Here is a 12395-nt window from a genome sequence, read left to right on the forward strand (position 1 = left end):
TTACAAAGTGTCAAGGTAACGGGCAAAGAAAAATGTCCTGCTTTGGACCTTAAATTTATACGACCAAAGTACCCTTGCTGCAAGGCAATACAGAGCAATGCCTTTAGTATTTGTGTGGACTCCGAGTCCACTACCAGACTTAATGTGCACCTTGAATTGAGTTTTAAGGGTAAAATGCATGGTACTACCCAAAGTTTGCCTTTAACATGTAAATGTGCCCTGGCCTACACTGCGTTATGGGGAAGTTTTTTATTGTTAGGCAAATAAGGACTGAGTTATGGGCACTTTCTGCTGTCCCCACGGCATTTTTGGTCCCCACAAATACCTCGTACAGACGAGTGTACATGTATGTCCCACAACTACGGAACAAGACAATGTGTACTTGTTCTACATAACCCCCCCAAGGACAGACACACAAAGGGAGAACAACAGATCCTTTCAGTCCTTGGGCATGTTGGGAGTTGGGTCTTTTTTTTCAAAACAGTCCTCTGTAGTAGGTTTGTGTGCTTAGTCTATGGGAGAGTGTTATATTACAGGGACAAAGGAAAACACAAAGCATTGTCCTCGGGAGTATAGTAAAACAAGAGTGTGTGTACTTGTTATGTATTACCCTCTATGTTTCTTACACAGCATGCGGCTCTCAAGGCAAACAATGAACCCCCCCCCCTCAAAAAAGAGTAAAATAGAAGAAATAAAATTCTCAAACTTCACTTTCATTGGAGATATGGAGAGAAGATAAGCTCTTTTTATGTTTACAACACTGTCAGGCTGTAAAACGTCTGTGAAATTGGAAAATTCAAGAACTTACTTAAGCAAATTGCATCTTTAAAAAAAGGTTTATTGGCAAATGCTACCTTGCAACTTACATGTATACTCCCAATTTGTGGAAGGTTTCATACAATAAATTCTCCACATAAACAATTCATTGCCACTATCAAACTTAGCATTACAATTAGCACACAACAGTGAATATTTGCACCCTCAATGCTCATAAAGTTGGCTCAGTGGGCAATTAAACAACAACAAAACTCTTCAAAATTTCTTTAAAACAATTACAATAACAATCAAATGTACATTTTTAAATAATTATTTAATGTTTGGTCACGGAGTAAGCAACGGACTGCAATTTTATTTGCTTGTTTATTTACAAATAAACACTTCTTAAAGTGAACTATGACTAAGACTAAAAATAACAGAAGGTATACTTTGGTCCGCTATGAAAGGCAACACGGTGTGTCAAAATGCCTTTGAAACCTTCAACTTACAAGGCAGCAAAAATATTGATTTAAAAAAGTGAGGAAAAGATCTTACCCTGGTTGAGTTTTATCCTGCATTATTTTTTTTTTTTCAACAAAACTAAAGTGTATTTGTTTTTACAAGAATATTACCCAGTTGACTCTGAAGGCACATTAAGTAACTTGGATTCGGTCTGTAGAATTTAAGAAAGGCTTTCAATTGTCTTGAATGTATTTCAAGACCTTAGCACAGCTTGAATAGCGCAGTGTTCAAAGAAGCTATAATAACTCATTCAATTCAGCTAGTCACCCTTTTCCCTGTAACACCGTAAAATGAACAAAAGGAAGGAAATCAAGGCTCAACTTTGAAAGTGTTGTTCCTCAGACATATTAAGTAGAAGGTTCTACAAAGAAACGTCAACCAAAAGCAGGATTTGATGCTTCCTTGTTACGCAAGAGAAATCGATCAACTGATGATGGAAGATTTAAGCTTCTTTCTTATGAGTAGTTTGGATGTCTTTTACCCTGGACTAGACATCCTTCAAGGAACCCTCATTTGTAGAAAAGCTCCAGCCATTGTTATTGTTTGATTGAATTTGTCTACCCTGTAGAGGCTCCTCACCTGATTTAGACATGGCTAAGGAAACAACAGAAACTCAATATTTTTTTAGTTATCTGGTTGTCTTTTACATTACCCTGGACAGATAGAATGTGCATCAACTGACTTGGACCTCTTCAGGGATACTTGACTTGCTGTACAGCTTCATGCTTTCTGGATATTAAATTGTGTTTGGCTACCCTGGAGAGTCTCAACATGACAAGAATATTAATAAGAAACATGTACTTATAGCATAGCTCCATTCTTCCTAGTTGTCTGGTTGTCTTCAACATTACCCTGGACAGTTAGAAGGCTCATCAACTGACTTGAACAGCTCTCTGGCAAGCACTCTTTGGGACATTTCCCCTCCTGATTGACAGTATCTAGAGATGCTGAATTATGAATTAAAAGCTCTGCCATCTCAAGGTTGCCTTTTATGGCAGCCACCATCAAGGGGGTGTTCTGTATAAAGTAAATATAATTTTTACAATAGACTGTTAGAAATTGATCAAAACACGTTGGAAAAGACTAAATTCTGCAAAACGTGTGGTTGAATATGTCCTACATGTGTATGCCTTATTGACATCCTGAGAACAAGATTTGATTTTTATTTAATTGGTAGTATACATTTTTGTACTACCATAGTCTTCAACAGTTTAAAAAACTGCACAATTTGCCTTAAGGGCCCGTGTCAAATCATATCCGGGACAAGTTCCAGATACTGTATGGGGTATAATTGGCAGGTTTCTGAACAACTTCCCGTAATCTTCCCGCAATGAAATTATCAGTATTGGTGAGTCAAGCAGTTGCTTATGAAACTTTCCCCGGAACATGTCCGGGACAAATGCAGAACATCTTCTGGACAACTCAAATGATTCTACCCGCAACTTGTCCGGAACTCTTCCCATTCGTAAATCAATTAATCACACCATTTAGATTGACAGAAGTCAGCTGAGAAACAATTAAAACCATAAAACATTCTATCGCTTATATTTGAGAACAACTTCAATCCTTATCACATCGGGAACTTGTATGGTTAAACTATCACATAAAAATGGACCCAAGAAAACTAAGAAACTTAAAATACATAGCTCCTTTTTTCCAAAAAAATGACAACTCAGACAGTAGAATGTCTCTGAATACTTGATGCTGGCACAAGATTTTAAAGAAAAGAACTCCCAGATTTTATCAGCACAAAATGCAACCAAGAATCACATGTCACACAGGGAAATGCCCCAAACAAATTTAATCCTTTATAAACCTACAGTATCAAGTGAAGCTAGACAAACCCAATCCGCACAGTGCAGTGATTTTCAGTTGAGATTCGAACCATGGTCACTAGAGACAGAGGAAAAAGGAAATCACCACTGTCCCATACCAGTCCTGGCTCAGAGTTTACCTTGCACTTTGCATCTCTGACGTCTGGGTCCATCTTTGCTTCTTGCAGCAGATACTCTGCCACTCTCAATGCATCATGCTCAGCAGCAACGTGAAGGGCCGAGGTCTGTTCATACATGAAACTCAGATTGACATACTGCTCCTGGTGTAGTCTTTGCACCTAAAATGGACAAGAAAGCATAGTGCCAGTATATCCACATCATTTTTACTGTATTTTACAAAGCATCTTGCAAGACGACACATATACACCACAAGACTCAAAGCTGTACTCCATGCAAAATTCAGTGCATGGAAAACTTGTTAGGGTAGCAGCAAACATCACAGTAAAACTTCATTTACAATTCATTTTCTTCGTGTATTTCTGTTTGCCTTTTGATTGTTTTGTTTGTTTATTTTGTGTAAGATTATAATGAATTTGTTGTCTATCATTCATTTTGTTTGCTCACTAATTCGTTACTGTTAACTTTATTGTGTTTGAGTTTTTTCCCATTATTTATTTGATCAGCTGAAATAGCCTGGTCGGGCGGCCATTTTGGAGGGGGAAAAAAGGGCCTCCCCCTTCCTTTACATTCATCACTTTTGATTGTAGTTATGTTTGTCCGATTGTTAGTCTGCCTCTGTATTTGTTGAGTTGTTATTTGGGTTTGGTTTTGTCAAGGCATCTCCATATAAGCCCCCGGCTTCAGCAGATGCCTCCATAATTACCCATTGATTTATTGTTCTTTCTTTCTTATCTATAAGATCTACATGTATAATCTTAATAATATTATTTATTACTTCACTTTGTTACACTGTTTTATGAAAATTGTGGCATTATGGAAATAAATGTTGATTAAATTGAAAAAATTTACTTGAAGTCTGAACCAGCCTTCAGAGTGTACTTGAACCCACAATGTGCTAAATAACCCACACAATTTTGCGTTTGACACCCCAGACTACAAGGCCACAGCCTTTGAAATTGAAGTCTTAACAGTGTTTGGCTGACTTTCACTCGGGAGGTAACACACTGAGTATACAGTGTTTAAAAAACGTCGGTGAAGGGCAAAACCTAATTTGATTTATATCGCCCCGATGCAAAATTCCATCTTATAATAGTTTATGCGGTACCCGCTGCTATGTACATCAGATTCGAACCGGCCAACCGATCCCGTTAGCTCGGTGGTCGAGTGGTAAGACATCTGCACTAGAAAGCAGGAGGTCGTGGGTTCGAGTCCCACCCGAGTGATTTTTTCCAACTTTCACTCGGGAGGTAACACACTGAGTATACAGTGTTTAAAAAACGTCGGTGAAGGGCAAAACCTAATTTGATTTATATCGCCCCGACGCAAAATTCCATCTTATAATAGTGTTTGGCTGGTCAACTATCTTATAATTACAATTGTGATATAACAAAAACACTTGACGGGGCAGTTAGAAATGCTCTAACTATTGTGCATGGCTAGCCATGTCACCAAGCCTTTAACTATTGTGCATGGCTAGCCATGTCACCAAGCCTGTAACTATTGTGCATGGCTAGCCATGTCACCAAGCCTTTACCAGTTTGTGGACTGCGGTCTCATGGACATTTTGACACCAACTACATTTAAATAGGACATAGTGTTCTCAGGGTACTGAAATGTCTTGTTCTCTCAACTGACCATGTAAAGAAAAATGCACTAATTCATGGATGGATATGTGGAATTCTGTAGATCATACTTACAAACACTAAATCGATTGAGCTCAAACTGTGCATGCATGAGCATGAAAATGTTTACTGGCCTACCAAATAGCACTTATATCGGGCGGGGGGGGGGGGGGGGGGGGGGGGAGGGGCCAAATTCTCCTTCCCCCGGTTGCAAGATTACAAAAAAAAACAGCTCAATGAATACAGCCTACCTCCGTCACATCGTCTTGCTGTACAGCTGTCCACATGCATCTCATCTCATCGTCATCGTAGATAGCAACAAAGGAGGAGGAGGGGGAGGCTATGTCATCATCGTCATCTTCATTGCCGTGACTACCAGAGAACATGTCGCTGGATACCACCACCTCAGGGATGGGCGTGGTCAGGGTGTGTGGGTAGGACTTGGCTGTGTACAAAGAGGCAGAATTTCCTAAAATCCAAAGGGATTTTCCATTCTAGTAAGAAAATACTCACCTCTGTTTACCTACATTTGCATATCAGCGCGCATGCGCACAAACATTCGCTGAAAAGAATAGCGCCCAAGCCACACCCTCATTGTCCACTGCATGCCCCAAGCCCACAAAGGACCCTGTATAGGTTACAGGGTCCTTTGTGGGCTTGGGGCATGCAGTGGACAATGAGGGTGTGGCTTGGGCGCTATTCTTTTCAGCGAATGTTTGTGCTCACCTCTGCGAAATACCTCACCTCTGTTTACCTACATTTGCAGAGTAGCACCGAAAGTCTCAAGGGGGGAAGGGACATGCAGCTCGTCCTAGTTTTTGTTTGTTTTTTTTTTAAAGGGAGGGATGGTAAACAGAGGTGAGTATTTTCTTACTAGAATGGAAAATCCCTTTGGATTTTAGGAATTCCATTACAGAAAATACCTCACCTCTGTTTACCTACATTTGCAGAGTAGCACCGAAAGTCTCAAGGGGGGAAGGGACATGCAGTGGTACTTGAAAGTCTAAACTAGGCCTACATGCAATTCTAAATGGCATGAAAAGGTTGCTTATATAGACATACCCGGGTGCTGCCGATCTATTCTAAAGGAGCTTTGCGGGCTTTGCGGGCTGCTGATTGTGCAGTTTCCTTGAAGACTTTCTGCTAATGCAACCCTCTGCTTGCACAACAGCTATAAGCAAGGTGTGACAGTGTAAGGGTTCTTCCGGCAGTCCGCTTTTCTGATACCTGAAAAAGAGAGCCCTGTTCCCTGTATCTGAAAAGGAGGCTCCAAGCAGTTGAGTTCAGGAAGTTGTCACGCTGGGTGTTTCCTGAGCTTGAGATTTTGATCCTCGATTTTTGGGAGGGCACTCTTTGGTGGCACCGACAATCGAGCGATCATGGTCACAGAGGCTTGAAGTAAATTTACAGTCATGTGCCAATGGCTATGACCTGGTAACTTAGTGAAATTCCCTTCTTAAGGCAAGCTACTACAGCAGCCAGTAAGAATATGGGTTTCGCAACCCGACAGAAAGGAGAGTTTCAATGTACCTGTTGGTTCCGCAAGGGGCTAAGGCGAGTGACCCAATGATGATACTTGGATCCAAAGATGGTAGGCCTATCTACCGGTACTTTACAGTAGGCGGTCAACTGATAAACCTGCCGTGCATCCGAGTGATTTTGAGGAAACTGTAGATGTATCATTGGAACCCTGATAGAGGACTACAATTATGGTTCATCAGTAACCCTGGACAGTAGATATCTGAAACTGGATTGACTGTCAGCGAAATCCCAAATGAAGGTGCAGATGCAGATCGGGGATTGGCAGCTACTATCATACCCCATGGGGAATCAACTTGCTTCTGACTCTAAAGACTGTAGCTTTCAGATAATGAAAGCATCCAGGTACAAGATGGAGAGTACATGTACATGTAGCAATGTCTGCGTGTAGAATTATTGTTGTGAGACCAAGGTGGTCCAGGAGTAAAGGGATTATGGCTGCTGTAGCCAAAAAGGAGCTACATGTATGAATTCCTGCCGCGTTGAAGCTGAAGGATTCTTCTAGACCAGAGGACTACAGGATGAGTATAAACTTGGCGAAAGGCTGGAATTGGAAGCTGGTAGCCTGGAAGGGATGTAAATACATGTAGATAGGTGCAAGTACTGGTAGCATACTGAGAATGTTGAGGACCTGTGTCTGAATACTGAAGGGAGAAGAAATCATTCTGTTGAAGTGAATTCAACACCTTCTTTCTGGCCAGGTGTGAAACGTAAAGCAACAGCCAACTGGGTGTCTCTAAAGTGGACAGGCAAGAAGAAAGAGCGAGTTCCCCGGATGAAGCAAGTAGTACACTACATCTGAACTGTGGAATTGTCCATCCGGACCAAGACAAGCTTGATTGTGACTTTGGATGAGCAAATGCCAGGTCTTGAGCACTGTCAATAGCTTTAGTTGAAGGAATGCAACTGGCTCTCTATAGTTGGCCAAGTGCTAGGTATTAAATGACCATCCAGATGGAATCTCAAACCCTGTCCGAGGTACCCAATGCGATGGTAGAAGGTGTAGTTACCGGTACATAGTCCTAAAAGGTGCAGTGGGTCATAGCTAAGATGGGTAACTGGAATCGCTTTGGAGGTGACTCTTAGCGTAGATGGGAAGACAAAGGAAAGGCTGCACAGAGCTTCTGTGTGTCATGCACCAGGGAACTAGGTCTATCATCAAGATGCCAGAAGGTTCTGATGCCATCACGTTGTGTTTAACCTTCCCCAGTAAAGCCTGAAACGAAGTTGAAGGAGCTTAATACTGAAGATGAAAAACCACCTCAAGTGCGAGTAAGGTAGACTGTTAAAGGCTAAACTGGAGATACATTTACATGTAAGGTCTGCTGTAGCCTAACATCTAAGTACCACAGCAAATAGATCTGTTTTGCTGTAAAAAGGAATGTTGTCACAACAACGGTGATTCTTATAAAGACCCAAAGGAGGTGTGAAAATCCAAAGGTCTGTAGCGAAACCTTGTAGGTATGTGGAACTCCAACTTCTGATGATCCATGAATGGGTACTGTACAAGGACATTATTATCCCAAAGATTGATGGAAGCAGCAAACCAACCGTCTCAAGAGACTGGAGGGAAGTAGAAAGCATTTCCATCTGAATTCCTTGCTGCATGTCGAGTCTGATAATGGGCTGCCATTCGTCAAACTGCTACTGACTGAGAAAGGTTGAAGTAAGCCGAAACCTGATCCAGTTGGAAGTATCCTGGTCTAGTTCATTCCTTAAGGAAAGATAACTTTCTCTAAAGCAACAAACAAGTGTATGTTGAGGCAGAAGCTCGTGGTCAGGGATAACCGAGGTAGATAAGAATTCTGAACAATGCTTCGAAGAAGTGTCTGACAACCCCTTTATGTATGAAGTTACATAAAACCACATCTGGCCGGACTCTGTAGGACAAATACTTGTTCTAAAGACTCGAAGCAGTGGAGATATGTCGAGATTCTGCTGTAAGCCAAGGATGAAGAGAAGGCCGGTCTACAAACTCCTAGCTGAATCATGCTGGTTTGAGACCCGGTTGGAGACCGACGTAGAAGATGTACATGCATGCCAAGCACCTATGAGGATTAACTTATCTCAAAGTATGGAATCCTGCACCATAGTCTTGCTATATAACCTGATATTATGCAAAGAAACATTCATTCAAGACAAAAATGCCCAATAGCCAGAATTAGCAATAAGTCCAAATGCAATTCCACCAATCTAGACAATAAAGCAGAATGATAAAATCTCCAATAAAAACTGTATCAGTTAAGGGAGATATCATGGCAACTTGCAAGGGCACCAGACAAAGAAGAATATTCTGTGAAGGCCCCGTGGCATAGATAGATTGAAGAGTAAGGCAATAATCCTTGGTCTATTGTAAAAATCAACGAAGCATCCCAACAGGCTGATGAATATATAAACAGGCCAGCTAAGCAAGATATTCAAATGACAGAATATCAAAGAATCCAAATAAGGAATCCTCCTACACAACAAACCCCAACCCAATCGTATATATTGGGAAGAAGCAGGGAAAGAATGCTGCATCCAGACGCCAGTAACGTTTGAGTAACAATCTTGTAATGATATCAAACTAAAGTGGCATCAGGTTGCATCCTACTAAAAAGTACTATCCAAAGGTAGCTTGAGCGTAGATACATGTGAGCCTGTAATATGAACATGCTCAAAAGGACCAACCCACTGTTATAGGATGGAGAAACTGAAAGCTTACCGATAGCCGGTCGAGTGCTGCTAATGGAAAGGCGGCAAGGCTGTAGTGTTATCACGCATTTTCACTGAATAAATAACATTATAAGAGAAAACCCAGAAGGCAATCTCGAACATGGGAGACGACTCCAAAGAATAACTAATCACAATCCAATCGGCCCGAATGTCCGAAGTCAATCCTCCGTCCGAGTCCAATTGAAAACGCAAGTTGGAACCGCAAACAGGCTGGGCTCGGAAGGCGGTCCGCGCCGGGTCAAATCCCAGTGCCGTGGACAGTCGAGCAGTTGGTAAGATTAACTGCTGAAGTCATGTTGAAAAACTTCACGACGGTGTGTACCTGGATGAAAAATCCACGGTAGAATGGAATCCTAGTCTCCGAGTTAAAAAGGAACCCCAAAATCCTTCAAAGAGTGTGGAGAAATCCCAAGACGATCGACGAGTACCCATCGGTAACGCAAAGTCATGAAGGTCACTTAAGAAAGTGCGCCCTCTGTAGGGCAAAACCACGTACATATGGCAAGTCTGGTTCCATGTGTACATGTAGCCATGCTGCACCGCACCACGTGTCGATATCGCGTGGCATGCATGGCCCCGTCCTTGTAAATGTTCTCAAAATTTGAAATTTCAGTTCATTTAAATCCAGTGTTCACAATAAAGTAAATATTTAAAATACACAAAAAAGCCCACTTAGTGTTGATTCTATTGAAGGCGATGGAGAAATCTCGGGCTCGCCCGGAAAGCTTGATCATGGTGTACGTCTGTACTTGCGTGTAGTGTTGATGAAGAAGGCGGTGGTGGGTGGTGCCCCGCCTCTGTGACCGGGCGGGCTGGTCGAATTACCGAGGGACCATTGGGTTTGAACGCCAAGCCTCGCCTACCCGCAAGCACATGAGTGGCGATCTCTGATTCCGCTGCTTGCATGTGCTGTAGTACTAGTAGACCGTCGAATGTGCGGGATTTTCCGGGAATCTTGCAGTGACTCTCTCTGGAGAGAAGTGCTTGTTCCCGGGGTGTTTCCTACCGTCGAGCCCGGGAATTACATGTAGACCCGGTCGTAGTGGCGGGATTTTCCGGAAATCTTGCAGTGACTCTCGCTGGAGAGACGTGCCTATTCCCGGGTATTTCCTACCGTCGAACCCGGGGATTAAATCCGGTTGAAGTGGCGTAAATATCACGCTTGGAGTGTACGATGGAGGGTGATTTAATTTCCTTTAGAAGAATGACTTGGGCTAACAGTAATAGTTTACTTTTTTTGGCGGAGGCCGCCATGTTTTTTTTTGTTTTTTTAACAGGCACAGCGAGTACAGTTAATTTGTACGTGTTGACGCTACGCGTCGCTGAAAAAACTAGGACGAGCTATTAGGTTACAGGGTCCTTTGTGGGCTTGGGGCATGCAGTGGACAATGAGGGTGTGGCTTGGGCGCTATTCTTTTCAGCGAATGTTTGTGCGCATGCGCGCTGATATGCAAATGTAGGTAAACAGAGGTGAGGTATTTTCTGTAATGGAAATTTATAATCAAGCATTTGCTTAAAACAAAAAGCAAGCAGAGGGCACAGCAGAACAATAAACACCTAAGAAGTTATACAGAACAGTCCTTTTCAGGACTACCATTCTTCCAAAGAGAGAAATGACAATTTTTGCCCACAAAAAAATAAAAACAAACAAACAAACAAAATTACGAAATTAAGACAGCAAAATTCCTTCACTCCAAATCCATTTCAATCCTTGTAAGTGGAAATTCAGACCATGGAACCCCCCCCCAAAAAAAAGACGCACTTTTTTTAGTGACCATAACTCACTAAATGTTTTTCTAATTCAAAAGATGTTTGTCGTAGGAAAGCTAAGGAACTAAACTTGTAAAATACGTATCAAGATTTCTGTTGTATTTTTAAAAACCTGTGAAAAAGAGGGTGCTTTGAGGTGTTTTTTTTTTTTGGACACCCTGTTATAGGCCACAATAGCACTGACTCATACCAGCGTAATGCAATGGAGTGTTGTTATTGTCCGTCAGCTGTATCTCGAGTTCCTCCTTGTAATCAAGTATGAACTGCGATTGGCGATCCGTCAAGTGGTGGCGCTCTTCTTGGGTCAGATGGAAGATGCGTCCCTCCACTGTTGGTGAGATGGTGCACTGGGCCCTCTCGGCCAGGTCTAGGCTGGCCTGACGCATTAAACTGTGACGTCTTCATATTAAGTAGAAAGAGACATACCACTTTAGACCATGCAGCACCCTGTAATAGGGCTCACTCAATGACGGCCATCTCTGTAGAAAAACTGCAACTGCAAATTTTACGCAATCAAGCACGCATTGCACAGTGTTAAAAATGTTCCAAACACGCATGCTTGTTGCTCGAAATGTGTTTGAAATATGACGCAGCCGATGCACGTTATGCAAGTTGACGCTCAAAATGCCAATGCACATGGATGTCTGTAGGAAATGACGTCATTTGAATGAGACCTACAACTACCTCAACTCTTGAACTATAGAGTTCACTAGGCAATTCCATGAGACAGTGGACACGGCTAAAAATGGAAAATGTATATCTTCAGAACTGCAGAACATCACAACCTCAACTGTGGTATCAAATTATAAATTGTGGTACACGATCCCATAATCTGGAACCAGATCCTGCCATCAACGGTCAGGTACTCGGGAACCCGGTTCCAATGCACAGCCCTATAATTAGCTACGATCTAGTGAGCCCACTGATAAGCCATATATGTCAGCTTAACAAACACAAAATTTAGTGCCATCAAATTTGCGAGTAAATATTTTTTGCATTGATTTTTACCAGCAATATTCATATCTTTAGCAAGGCAGAGTCAACAACATTTAACAAATTAATGTGCATCCACAATGTCATTTCAGGTACATCATTCCCTTTGGAAGAAGACTAACGCATCAGATCAAATAATTAATTTTCCTCAAAGTCAAATAGGATTACCATACACAAAATTGCAAAAGGGCACTAATTAATGAAAGACAGCCTGCTTTAGAAATCATGAAGCTTGAACGTTGACCATGTTGGAGACCATTCCAGGCTATCTCTCCTCCCCCCAAACAAACAAAAACACCACTTCTCTCCCCATCCCAAAATAACTCTTTGTCTACAGAATGATTAGTGCCAATGTTTTTCAAAAGACTTAGGGCGCACTATCAATTCATATCCGTCCGGGATGAGTTCCGGAAAAATGCAGACATTTAATGGTATAAATTAAGGAATCGACAAAACTTACCCGCAATCTTCTGCAAGGTAGTTATCAGTATTGGTGAGTCAAGTAGTTTGCTAATGAACATTT

The 12395-nt window shown here is 41.8% G+C and overlaps 1 protein-coding gene across 1 annotated transcript; it reads right to left on the reverse strand.

Annotated features, from left to right (window-relative positions):
- Positions 1 to 1052: 1052 nt before the first annotated feature.
- LOC119719611 lies at positions 1053 to 11308 on the reverse strand. Its single transcript, XM_038189095.1, has 4 exons — positions 11070 to 11308; positions 5107 to 5300; positions 3233 to 3391; positions 1053 to 2295 (listed from the first exon to the last, which is right to left on the reverse strand). Exons 1-4 carry the CDS (start codon positions 11263 to 11265, stop codon positions 2080 to 2082), a joined length of 765 nt encoding a protein of 254 aa, XP_038045023.1. The 5' UTR covers positions 11266 to 11308; the 3' UTR covers positions 1053 to 2079.
- Between the last annotated feature and the right edge of the window lie 1087 nt (positions 11309 to 12395).

The sequence above is a fragment of the Patiria miniata genome, unplaced genomic scaffold (assembly GCF_015706575.1).
Source record: "Patiria miniata isolate m_02_andy unplaced genomic scaffold, ASM1570657v1 HiC_scaffold_8, whole genome shotgun sequence".
In the NCBI taxonomy this organism is placed as follows: Eukaryota; Metazoa; Echinodermata; class Asteroidea; order Valvatida; family Asterinidae; genus Patiria; species Patiria miniata.